This window comes from Zalophus californianus, chromosome X (assembly GCF_009762305.2).
Source record: "Zalophus californianus isolate mZalCal1 chromosome X, mZalCal1.pri.v2, whole genome shotgun sequence".
Lineage (NCBI taxonomy): Eukaryota > Metazoa > Chordata > Mammalia > Carnivora > Otariidae > Zalophus > Zalophus californianus.
In genome coordinates this window covers 38,458,993-38,471,885 of record NC_045612.1, presented here as the reverse complement: position 1 = coordinate 38,471,885, position 12,893 = coordinate 38,458,993, and the positions used below count along the sequence as shown (strand labels likewise).

At 50.6% G+C, this 12,893-nt stretch overlaps 1 protein-coding gene across 8 annotated transcripts in view; it reads left to right on the top strand.

Moving 5' to 3' along the window:
- Positions 1-4,862: 4,862 nt before the first annotated feature.
- Positions 4,863-12,893, top strand: part of TMEM164 (transmembrane protein 164) — a 161,527-nt gene continuing 153,496 nt past the window's right edge. For 3 of the 8 annotated variants that reach the window (XM_027607736.2, XM_027607735.2, XM_027607734.2), the window contains exons 1-2: positions 5,314-5,433; positions 5,758-6,431. In XM_027607736.2, the coding sequence (XP_027463537.1) occupies positions 6,042-6,431 (390 nt within the window). In that variant the 5' untranslated portion in view covers positions 5,314-5,433; positions 5,758-6,041. Of the gene's footprint in view, positions 5,029-5,313; positions 5,434-5,757; positions 6,432-6,575; positions 6,970-11,562; positions 11,609-12,893 lie in introns of those variants that run through there. The other 5 variants (XM_027607738.2, XM_027607744.2, XM_027607740.2 and 2 more) reach the window with 5 other exon arrangements.

The following is a 12,893-nucleotide window of genomic DNA, read 5'->3' as shown; positions in this document are numbered from 1 at the left end:
TCAAAATCAATTGCACATGTACCAGATGCTTGGTTTTCTTTTTCTTTCTTTCTTTCTTTCTTTCTCTTTCTTTCTTCTTTCTTTCTTTCTTTCTTTCTTTCTTTCTTTCTTTCTTTCTTTCTTTCTTTCTTTCTTTCTTTTCTTTCTTTCTTCCTTCCTTCCTTCCTCCCTTCTTTCTTTCTTTCTTTCTTTCTTTCTTTCTTTCTTTCTTTCTTTCTTTCTTTCTTTCTTTCTTTCTTTTTCTTTCTTCTTTCCTTCCTTCCTCCCTCCCTCCCTCCCTCCCTCTTTTCTTTCTTCCTTCCTCTTTCTTTCTTTCTTTTCTTTTCTTCTTCCCCTGCAGGAAAAGTGTGAGGTTCCTAATAACACCACTGCTATGTTGTGGCAGGACAGGATGTCAGTTCTACCTGAGGCTACAGCAGCGAAAGGGCATTCAACAGAAAATTGGTCCACTTGACCCACTCAGGGTAGATTTGATTTCTGCTTGAGGATTAAAGCATGCATTTTTTGAAATTGAAAAGGGGGAAAAAATCCCTAAAGCAGTTATGGAGTCCCTTACTTGCCAGGCAGGGTGCTAGCTACTTTCCATATATATTACCACATTGATCCTCACCACCACCCTGCAAGGTAAATACTGCAAATAACATATCACATAGGAGGGAAAAAAAGGTTCTGAGAGGTTAAGTCACTTGCCTGGGGATGCAAAAGCTCATTGTTGGCAAGGAATTGAGTCCATGTCTATCTGATTTCAGGGCCAGTTTGTTCATTTACTTTGTTATTCAAATATTGACACATAAAACAAAGTTGATACTTTCATATTAATTTTGACATCGGGTCTTAAAATATTTCTTGCAACACTCAACTTCTGCCAAAAAAAGTGATGTGCCTTTATGCATTCTAATGCTCAAATGATGTTTTCTGTGAAATCTTAGCTATAAAATACCTGTTCGCACATCTTACCTGGCACAGAGCGTCTCTTAATACATATTTATTTAAAAAAAAAAAAAAACAGTAACAAAGGATATGAGGAAAAAACAGCCAGGAGAAATGAGCCTCCCTCAGGAAGATGCTGGGTCTGCCATTTCCATGCACTAACTTAGCTGGTAATGAATGAATGTATGTCTATATTCAATGAAGCAATTCCTTCATTATCTCATCATGGTATAGACAAGAAAAGGGGTATGAGGGATTCCAAATTGCTGCCCGAATCTGTAAGGCCAGTTCTCCCACACTAACATGCCCCCATTATTTTCAGGGAATATTGAAGCCAGAAGGGAATTTAGACGGAGTGACTGAAATCCTTTCAGATTCCAAAGAGAGAGCCAAGACCCAAAGAAAGGGAGTTACTGGCCCAAGCTAGTCAAATCCAACCCAGGTGTCCTGGCTGCCAGTCCCCTGTGCTTTCAACTATAATACCGGACTGCCCAGCCAGGCTTGCGGAGGCTGTGTCAAGGGTGGAGGAAGCAGCCCAAGTCCTGAAGAGTGCCCTCCTTTGCCCAGTATGCCACAGCAAGCTTTTGGCTCTGCCTGAGCTCGTGACATTTAACCACAGACCTTTCTTGGAACCCCTGGACAAAAGACAACCGCCTGACTGCTTCATGACTTAAATAGCCAAATAATGCCAAATTAAATTTCTGATGACAGAGTGGTACCTTAGGGACCACAAGCCAAGAAAACATTTTTTCCACTGATGGTCAATGAATGGAATTAAGGACAGGTTTACATTTGGAAGCTTGAGGACCAAATTTTCGTCTTGAACTTTTTCTTCGACTTGGCTCAGGCTCTCTAGATTATAAATAAAAGTTTTAATAATGTCGGTTTCTGGTCAAAGTTAGTCTACCTCAAACCAAAGACCATTTTTTTGGGGGGGGGAGGGTGTGCTGTCACTGAAGTTTTTATTTCTTAGTAGGGACGTGACATGTGTCCTAAGCGTCTTCCCTTGTGAAAGCATGACTTTTCCATTACTTAAGATTTAAGGACGATAATCATCTTTTGGATTCTGTATCAGCAAGATTACAAAGAGCCTCATGTGTGTAATCTTCTTTGTCCCAGTCACATTCTTGTGAAATAGGCAGAGGGTGGGATTTGCCCCTTTCTGCCAAATATGAGGACAGCAAGTCAAGGCAGCAGGTCAAGGACCCAAGGCAAAAAGAGATTCCTCTTGTAAATGTCTCTTACAAAAGGGTAACTTCTCAGTTTTCAGAGCTTTTCTGGTGTCTGCTGTTTTTAAAATATAATCAGCCTAAACTACTCCTTATGCCAAAGGGGTGGGGTGACAAGTTCTGCTTCCCTTTACCACCATGAAGGTCCACTGCCACCTTCAGTACCCTGAAGCCAGGAGAGCTGATTTTCCCCCATGATCTCCCTGAAGGGAGCCTGGATTCCAGGTTGCCATTTCACCATGCCCCGCAAGGCTCCACTTAAAAGGTAAAGTTCATTTGCTCTTGTGACTGGAGACAAGAAGGCTCTGGCCTGTGTCCCAGCAAGGAAACGATCGGGACCTTTGTCTGAGTCTTTTCGAGTTTCTAAAATTTGACCCACCATTTTGGTTCAATTATGGCTTGCCTTTTACCCAGGGGGACAAAAATCTCCTAGTGTCTGTCTCGTGCCTCCTGTATTTGCCAGGCCGCTGGGTGCTGTGGGGGGAGGTGATTAGAAAAGATTAAGACCCATCCCCTGCTGTCAAATATCCGAGTGTGGGAGACAGGACTAACAATGAGAGAACAATGGGAGGCAGTATGTGATTCAGGATAAAATGAGTAGTGCAGGCAGTAACTGCTATAGAAGTTCCGAGGAGGGAGAAAGCTCTGGGAGCTGGGGCTGGGGGTTGGGGGAGACAGCAATGTCACGTGGGATCTGAAGGATGGGTAGGATTGTTTATGCAGATGTGGGGGAGGGCACTAAACTCCAGGGTGTAGGCCTGCTTGTGCTCCAGTACACCCAGATGCAGAACTGGGTATCCATAATGGGTAGGGTTCATTGAGCACTTTCTCTGCACCCGATACTGCAGAGGGTTCCACGTAATTCAACTCATTTACAAGTGCATCATCCTAGGAATTGGAGAATAACCAATAACCCTCAGTTAATGGAAACTGAGACACAGAGAGGTTGCATTAAGTTGCCCAAGGTGACACAGCCAGTAAAGGGAATTACAGCCCGGGTCCTAGAACCACTGGACTCTCCTATCTGTGAAAAAGAGGAATTTGGGACTCAGGTGTGGAAGTTGGCCTGGCTACAGTCATTAAAGAGGATCATTTTGCAAACACAGGGCCCTCTAGGCCAAATTGCCAACCAAGGTTCAGCATGAAAACCGGAGGGATTAATGAAGCCATTTACTGAATTCTATAACCTCATTCTCACTTCCTTGGAGATAGGAACCATGAGGTCTCCTGATGCTGCGCAGTCTCTGCCAAGAGCGACGCAACCTGATCCTTAATGTTCCTTGGTTATGTTGCAGAGGATTTAACAAAACACCTAAGGAGAATAAATGAGTGAGCTCTAGAATCAATTCCTGTTTGTTGCTGTTTGTTCTTTATTAATTAGCACTTGAAGAGCATCAGGCCTATGGTAGAGACCATACAAAGCTTGGAATTAGATAAAGCTACCTGGCTCTGAAGCTCTTTTTGTCGGGAAAACCAGACTTGGAAAGGATGGGAGGACAATGGCCTGATAATACAGTAGATTGTATTTTATGTTTTGAGTCTGGCTTGCAGCCAACACCCGAAAGTGTTTCCTAGGCAAAGTGCCTAACTGTGTTTTTCTGGATATTCTCCTAACTCACTGTGAGTCTTCAATAAATATTAAACCAACATGAGGTAGATGCTGAGGTCCTTTTCCTGCTTTCTTGTCCCAAGAAGAGCAGACTACAGTCTGAGGGTAGGAAACAGCAAGGAAGAGGGAACCTTGCTCCAATCAGAGGCTCTTATCCGATTCCTGGGCCCCTGCAACACCCCCCCACTGTCCTGGCTGGCCTCCAGGGGCAGGACACTCAGCCCCGCGTGGGTTGGGAAGCAGCAGCTCCCTTGCAGGGAGAGGGGAGGGAAGGAGGTCAGGGGAAGCTTCTTTTCCTGCAGTAAGTCTACCACGGAGGGCAAGGCAGGAAAAAAAGGGAGAAGGAGGGCCGGGAGAGGGAGCGCCTGCGGCCTGAGTAAAGAGAAAAATAACTGGAGCAGAGCAGGAGGCAAAGGGGCCTCCATCCCCTGGCGCTGAAGTGGGGGAGTGGGACCGTGGCTACGAAAGGGAAGGGAAGGGGACATCCTGGTCCCGCAGGAGTCTAGTTTCAGGGCGGAAAGGCGGAGACGCGCCGAGGAGAAGGTCATGCCCAGCAAACGCCCCGTGAAGCAAAGCCGGCACAGCAGCTCGGCGCTAGACAGGCTGATTCATTCCCCCACGAGCTTGGTGATGGCCCGCTGAGCGCCTACTATGTGCTCCGTGGACGAAGACGCGCCCAGGCGAACCGCGTCGCGGGAGCTGGAGGCGGCCAGGAAGGCTTCACGGAGGGGGCGAACTGCGTAGACGGCGGCGAAGGAAGGTGGAGGTGCACGCGTGCTGGGTCGAGGAGCGCCCAACGCGAGGCAGGCCGGGGAGGAGGGGAAGGAGGCGGGGACTGAGGCCGGAGGAGGGAGGAGGAGGGAGGCCGGGCGGAGGGACGGCCGGGAGGGAGGGTGGGAGGTGTGAACGGTGGGAGCGGTGGGGAGGGGGAGCGCGGGAGGTCGCGGCGGGGAGGCGGCGAGGCGGGGCAGTCGCGGCCCGAGGGCTTGGAGCGGGGAGGGGGGGGCCGCGAGGCTGCGCGGGACGCCGGGGGTGGGGGGGGGTGGGAGGTGGCGGCGGCGAGGGGGAGGAGAGAGGGAGGGGAAGAAGGAGGAAGCGAGCGCGGCCGCTGCAGGGGGAGGAAGACGGGGAGGAGGAGCCGCGCGCGGTGGCGGCGGCGGCAGCTGCGGCCGCCGGGGGAGCCGAGCGCCGGGGCGCGGGGAGCGCACGGAGCGCGGGAGCCGAGCGGCCGCCGACCCCGGGCCGCGGGCCGAGCTGCGGGTGAGTGGAGCCCCGAGGGGCGCGGCGGCCGGTTCCCGGGCCGGGCGGGAGGCGCGGGCAGATGCGGCGCCGGGGCGGAGGGAGGGGGCCGGCCGAAGCCCAGCCCCCGGCTGGCCCGGCCTCCCGCCCCCCCCACCTCCACTCCCCGCGGCTTCCTCCCGCCTCCGCCTGCGCCAGGGGGGCAGGTCCCGGGCTGGCCGCGGGCGGGGCGGGGGGGGGAGGTGCTGCCCGGGGGCGGGCGTCTGGGGCCGGGGGTGGAGCTGGGGACTCGGGGGTGGACCCGGGGGCGGGCGGCCGGCCCGGGACCGCGCTAAATTGGCCGGAGAGGCCCGTCGGCGGCGAAGTTGCTAGCTGGGGGCAGAGACGGCCACGCGGTTGCAGGAGTAAGAGATCCCCCTGTGGCGAGTGCGTGAGACGAGGAGTCCGGCGTCCCTGCCATCCCCGTCGCCCTCCCCGCCTGCCCGGCCCCGCTAGCTCCTCTCCTGGCCTCCGCGTGTCCCCTCGCTCTCACCCCCGCCGCTCCCCGATTGGCTCCCGCGGCACTGCCGGGTCCCCTCGGCCCTCGCCCTGACCCTCCCGGCCTCCGGCTTCCCCTGACCCCTGCCTGCTTCGCCACTGCCCCTGTTCCCCTTTTCTGCCCTCGCTAGTTAGCCCGCCCCGCTTCGTAATTCCCGATGCAATTGCCTCTTTGAGACCTTTTTTTTTTTTTCTTCCTCTCCTTCCTTTTAGATTGGCCAACGGCTCCTTTCAACCCTGCCTCGTTGGTGGCCACTGGAGAAGCGCGGGGGGCTCCCCAGACAGCCGTGGGGACAAGTTAGAGCCAGCACTTGACCCCGGGCCTCGCGTGTAGCTTCCTTCCCCCCTGCTCTAGGTGCCCCGGTGTCCGGAGGAGGGGGGTGCGGGTGCGGGGGTGTGCCCTCCGTACACGTCCCAGCACCCAGGCAACCCTCGGGGCTTGTGTTCCATCTCGCTCTCGCTTCCTGCACGGTGGTCGAGGGGAACCACTTGGCATCATGTCCCGGTATAGCTACCAAAGTCTCCTGGACTGGCTCTATGGGGGCGTGGACCCCAGCTTTGCAGGCAATGGGGGCCCCGACTGTGCTGCCTTCCTCCCTTGGCAGCAGCGGCTGCTGGAAAGTGTGGTGGTCCTGACCCTGGCCCTGTTGGAGATCCTGGTGGCCCTGCGGCACATCCTGAGGCAGACGAAGGAGGACGGTAGGGGTGGCCGTGGCTGCCAGCCAGATAAGGTGACCCTGCGGCCAGAGGAAGGCAAGGAGAGCCTGAGCAAGAATCTGCTCTTAGTAGCCCTGTGCCTGACCTTCGGGGTGGAGGTGGGCTTTAAGTTCGCCACCAAGACCGTCATCTACCTGCTCAACCCCTGTCACCTGGTCACCATGATGCATGTGAGTCTGTTGACTTTTTCCCTGGCAGCCTTAGTGATAAGAGTCATTTTGTGTGCTCAGGACACTCGGAAGTGTAGGGCACTTCATCCGGCGGGAAGTGGGACCCTTAAAAATGATTTTCCAAGGGCTCTGTCACTATGTTCCTAGGAACCCACTGGCACTCTGGTGGGCTGTCCCTCCCCCACCCCCAGCCCTGCCCTGGCCTTTCACAAGCCGGAAGTGCAGCCCCAGCCGGGTGCCCGTTCTGAGTCACATGGGGGGGTCCACGGCCTGCCCCCATCCCCTCTGCTGCAGTTAATTTCCCAGAGGCCTGATGACACTCTTTCCTGGAGGTGGTCACATAAGGTTCCTTGTCCCCACTGTGCTACTTTGGGGAAATACTTTTATGGGTTTCCCTTAATGACTCTTTCATTTGGGACTTTTATGCTTGAGCAAGGTCTGCCTTTGAACTCAGGTGTTGGAGCAGCACCAAGCTCCTACTAAGTGCGCTCTGAAACAGGCTGACTCGTGAACTTTGGGCTGGTCATCTCTATCCATGGTGAGAGGGTTGTTTATTTTTTGCAGACCTCTCCATCTTCTTGCTCTTACTCTGTTCCCTGTGGTCATGGTCTGGGGTGCTCAGAGAGCTGATTTCTTTACCTCCCATTAGCGGTGCTAAGAAAAACAAATGGGACTGAAAAGGAAAGTTGCCAGATACATAAAAATAATCTGGGTGAGGACCAAGAGTGAGACTGTCTTTCTGTACTCAGCCTGTGTGGAGCGATGTTCTAAAACTATAAAATCATGGAGGAGGAGGAAGAGGAGAAAAGGGAAAAAAAAAATCTTTTTTAGATTTCAGGCTGTGAGAAACCTGGTGTGTTTTATTCAGGGACAGTTTGGAAACCTGTCATTAGCATCTTTATTGCTTTTATATTTGTAGAAGGTTATTCTCAGGAGACTTGTGACAGTCCTGTGTGGGGCAGGAGGTTGAGATTATTATCTTGGTTTTACAGGCCTGGTGGGGCCCAGGGGCGGGAGGTCGCTTGCCTGCAGCCCAAAGATGAATTAGCGTCTGGGTTGGAAAGCTAACCCACCCTCTTTGGGGTTGTAGGCTGTCAGTGGAATGACAGGGCTGTCTCAGGGGAGAAGCCGAGGCTGATCAGCATGGCGCTGCCTACTTGCTCTGTCTGTGTTCTAGGCACTCCTTTGATTGCAGGTTCTTGGCCTCAGTTTCCCAATCTGTAAAATGTGGTCAGTGGCCTTGAGCCCCTTCCCGTCTTTACAGGCGTGGCAGGGAGGTGTGGATAGCTGTGGAATAAAGAGGGTGTTATTGGTCGGGTGGCTGGCAGCACTGAGCAGGGCTGGAGGGCAGCATTTTTTTCTTTTTTTAAGAGAGGGCTTCTTGGGATGTGATGCCATTCACAAGAAGCCCAGGGCTCTCCCAGCTAGACCTTCTGGGTAAATTTGAGCCAGTCCTTTCTTTCTTTTTTATGAATGGGCTTTTTGTTAATGAGAGGAAACAACGCATCTCAGCCGCTGCTATGTGAGGCTCTTGGGACAGGAGTGCTTTTTTTGGATGGCAGGTGGTGAGGGTCAGAGGGTGCCTCTTCCACAAAGGGGTCTTGAGGCCTCTGGCAGCCACGTATCTAGAAGGTCAACAAAGGACTAAATTCAGCCTGACTGGGGCTGCTGCTGGTGTGATGACATCAAACCTGGCAGCACCAGGGTTTTCAGTGGAAAGGTTTTTAGAAGCTTTCAGAAGCCTCTGGAGATGTGGTTCTGGCATTAATTAGTTGTGTGACTTTGAGGAAAAAGACACTTGCTGGACCTCAGTTTGCCCATCTGCAAAATGCCACAGAGCTGCATTCCCAGCTCTGGGCAGTCAGCGTTCTCTGATTCTTTTCTCCTTAAGTAGTGGCCAGGGATGCAACAGAGAGCCATTCTGGAAATGCTTTTGGCCTCCTCGTGTGGAAAAAGGGAAACTCGTTTCTTCTTTGCTGAGGTCAGGTGGCCTTGTTCATCTTCTGCTTCCTGTATCTCCCCAGTAAAGTCAGCCTGACCAGGCCACCCTTGGGCACACGTGTAGATGATGAGGGCACTTGGGGCTGGCGGCTGCAGAGGGATGGATGCTTGGTCGGGAGGTGAGGGGGCTGTCTAGGGACTGATTCCTGTCACCTGTGTTTTTTCTTTTGTCCTGTGCATTCCTTAAACTCTGAAGCCCTAGGGCCGAGGCAGAGAACAGAGTCATGCTGAGGAATTCTTGAGCCTGACCAGGGTTATTCTCCTTTGCTCTTTACCCCTGTCACTGCTTTGTGTCATTTAAATAGTCACCTCAGGCCTGCTGCGGCCCCGGCCTTTGGTCAGTCCCACATCCCATACCCTGCCTGTGGCTCTTCCTGGGGAGCAGGGAAGTATGGATTTTTAAAAAAGTTGCTGTGAGTCCTTAAAGAAAAATTAACAACAGATGGTTGGAAACAGTTTTCCGACTTGACTGCAGCAAGGACTAAAGATAGCAAGTCTGGTTAATAATACCTTACACTTATCTGGCACTTTACTGTTTATAAGGCACTTTCATGGACATGATCTTGTTTAGGGTCATGATAGGTTAGCCGGGGCCTGGAAAAAGAGACGTTAAAATGTTTCCTGCGGCTGTGTATATTCCAAAGGGGCGATGTTGAGTACAGACAAACGCTTTGGCAAGTGAACTTGCTGAATTAGGCTGCACGATGGCAGGACATTCTGTGGAGTTCAGAGGTCCTGAAAAGGCAAGGGACACATTGGCTGAAATGAAAGGGACAGCTTAGCAGAAACATTTCTGATGTGTTTCTCTCCACAGGGTGACTCAATTTGGGCTTCATAGAAAGGCCTTGTTCCTCTGAGTCCACGTAAGTTTATAACAAGGACAGCATTGCTTTAGGCCAGGAAGTGGAAGAGTTGGAGGGAAATTGGTTACTCTCCCCATCTCCCATTTTTCAGTCTGTAAAATATTTATTCCCAAGGCCCCTCATCATAGCCATGCTGCTCTTGGGTGACTGCCAGCTTTAGAAGCATAAGGAAGGGCCGTTTTTGTGGCTGAGTTCTGGTCTTGATTAATATTCCTGCTGCCCAGTTTCTTTTTGGTCTCATCTGCTTTCTTGAAGGCCCCGGGACTGTGGGTGATAGCGGTTTGTGTGATCCAAGTGCCAGTGTCTCCCATCTCAGCTTGAGCCAGAGACGTGGGAGGGTTCTCAGGGTCAGCAAGGGCCAAGCAAGAATCACACACCGTTGTTAAGCCCCTTGGTGAACATCAGGGGTGTTTCCCAATTACACCAATAAGTATTTCTTCAAGCCTGGCTACTTCCTTCCTTCGTGCGTATTATTTTGTCAGGTAGGAGTGACAGGGAATGAATTTATGCAGCGATTATGCTATTTGCCAGAAATCACCCAGCAACTTCATGGCAGAGGTGGCTTTAACACAGCTGCCACTGTGGGAATCAAGGCCTTAGCAGAAAGCGATTCTCATAGCCACTTAAGTCCCCAAGTCTACAACTTCTCAGCAGGAGGGTTAAAAAGCTAGAACTTTGACTGGTTGTATCTGCAAAGACTGGTGTTCTTCAGCTAAGTGGCCCTTTATCACCCTTGCATCCTGCCACCTTGTCTCTGTCCTAGGAATGGAACAGAAAGATCCCATTTTGGATGTCTTTTCGAATTGTCCAATTCCCATTGGCTCTGAATGTGTCTGTGTTGACGTCTCCTGATTGGGCACCAAACTTAGTGGGGCACAACATGAGGCAGGCTGGAAACAAGCTGGATATTTGCCAAATTAACAGTCGATGCCATAGACCCCTGAGCCCCAAGCCACTGGTTTTCAGCCAGTAATTCTGAGTGAGCCCCATCCTTATTTATTTATTTATTTTTTTAGAGTTGCCTTTGCCGTCAGCGCCCTACCTCCTTTACACTCTATTCAAAGCCTAATTTCCACCTAATGTGGCTGGCGTGCTTTGGCTTCACTGTTTGGTTTTCCTACTTCCTCCTTCCTTGCTGAAAGTGGAAGAATGGCACATATTCAAAACGGTCCTGAGCTTTTTGTGACACCTTTTGGAACGACCTGAATAAACAGTGGTGTGTTCCGTTCGCCCCATGATGGATTTGTTCTAGAGAAGGACCTGATGGATTTGAGAACTAGGCCTTTTGTGAACCTGCCCTCCCCCGCCCCGCCCAACTCCTTGACTTGAGACCAGCCACACCTCCTCATCCCCGTCTGTTGTCTGGAGCACTGATAACGGCTCCTGCTTGGAATTGACATCGGTGGGTAAATGGGTACAATGAGGGATCCTGCCATCTGCTGATAGCTTATCAGATGGACCATGTCCTGTGTCATCAGTCTAGGGGGACACAAGAGGATGATGTTTATATGGGCCTCAGCAGTGAGGCATGACATTCCTTTTTAGTTTGTTTTATTTCTCTCCCAAGGAAATCTGCAGAGAATTTTTCCATCTTCCATTGTTACAGTCTTTTGGGGGCGTCCATTATAAAGAGAAGTGGCATGGATTGGTGGGTTAAACACCCCACAGACGGCCCTGGGGTTGAACCTTATGATGCCAGTTTTGCTCATGGCTTGCTATGGGAACCTGAGCAAATTATCTCATCTTTTCCTGTCTCCGTCTTCTTGGTGAAACCGGCCGTGTGGAAGGGGAGAGCATTTTAAAATCCTCTGAGTAACTATGTGATCACTTAAACAGAGAAGCTGGGCAGAGCTGATCAGATGACCAATATATATATATATATTTTTCTTTTCTTTTTACCTCAAACTCAGAAACTGACAAACCTCAACTCCTTTGCGCCTTTCTTGATAGCTTTTGGAATTCATTCCTCTAAGCATTTCTGTTGCTTTCCTCTGGCTCCCGGCCCGCCCCTGCATACCCTTTTAACATACAGCCTCTGAAACTGGACGCTGCGCCTCCTACCAGTCCATACCCAGCACCTGCTAATACAACCCAGCACGGTTCCTGCTTTCAAGTACCAGTGCGTCGCTGGCTCCTACCCATGGGGTGATCCCCAGGCTCCCTGGGTTTTTGCGCCTTTGCCGTAGATGTGCCAACTTCATCATCGGTGTCATCGGATTTGTCGTGCGTGTATGTTCCTCCCCGCTGTAGATCCTCGTGAAGATTTTCTTTCCAGATGACCGGGACCCGAGTCCAGTTATTCCAGTCATTCTGGTAACACCTTTTGTCTTCCTTTCTCAACCCTCCGAACATTCCTCAGACTATTTGGCTAGTTGACATATGCCTCTGTATACTCTGAGGTAATTTTATGTTTGGCTTGTTTTTGCATGTTTGTTCGGTCTCCACTGTTAGTGCAAACACATTTTTCTTTAGTGGAAAGGAGTAGTTTTGTGTTTTTTTTTTTTTTCCCCATTTGTAACTCCCTGCAGAGTTTAATACAATACTGGACGTGTACATTAGTTGTTTAATGTGTACCTGGATAATGCTGACTGACCGACTGACAGAGCTATCGTTTTTCCTTCCCTTTTTTTTTTTTGGTTCTGTTTTGTTTCCCTCCAGTGGTCCTGTCTATGTTCCCTTGAGGTCTGACGGGCAGGACTCCTGTGTCTCTTGTGCCTGTTAGGAGAATCTCCTGTCTGTTTTTTTGAAATAGCCAGAGGAGAGAGGTGGTTTCGGCTCCAGCACACACAACTTTTTTGTCGAATTTCCATCACAAAGAGCCAGTCATGAGAGCTACAGCCTGCTCTCTGCCCAAAGTATCTGCTCGCTTTCATCCTAGTGAGGAAATTATGCTGTTGGATCTTGGTCTTAATCCCTTGGCAGACATCTGGATGAGCCTACTTTCTTCTTTTCTTTCCTTAATATCCTATAAATTAAAGAAATATTAGGCTAGTGATTCACTTTCCATCTCTTTCTGGATTTTTCTGTGGGTAGCTCATTGTCACTGCGCCTCTTGGAAATACCCTCTGGAGGAAGAGCCAGGTTTGTCAACTTCTCCTGCTCTTTCAGATCTTTTTTTTTTCTTTTTTGTACTTTCATATTTTTTTCAGCCTTATTGAGGCGTTATTGACACAGTTGTAAGGTACTTAAAGCGTACAACGTGAGGATTTGATGTAGACACGTATTGTGAAAGGGCTCCCCCTCATCGAGTTAACGCATTCACGGTCTTACGTATCTTTTGTTAACTTGAGAATATCTCATCCTAGGTGCCCCTTCTTCTGCCAACGACTGGCAGAGTGGACGTGTAGAGAACTATGCGTGGGGAGAGAAGTGATTCTGGAACTTTCTTTGTGAAAGATGCACTTGGAAACTTGTTATAATGCACATGCCTGGCTCTCTACGCCACCGAGTCTGAGTAGGTGGAGGGCGAGGATGGGAATCTGCATTTATTACAGGCTCCCTGGTAATTCTGATACCGGTGAGCCTTGGAGCCCACGTTGAGAGACATTATCTCGTAGCTAAAGTATTGCGTGGCAAGTTGGTTCGGAAGCTCATCCTG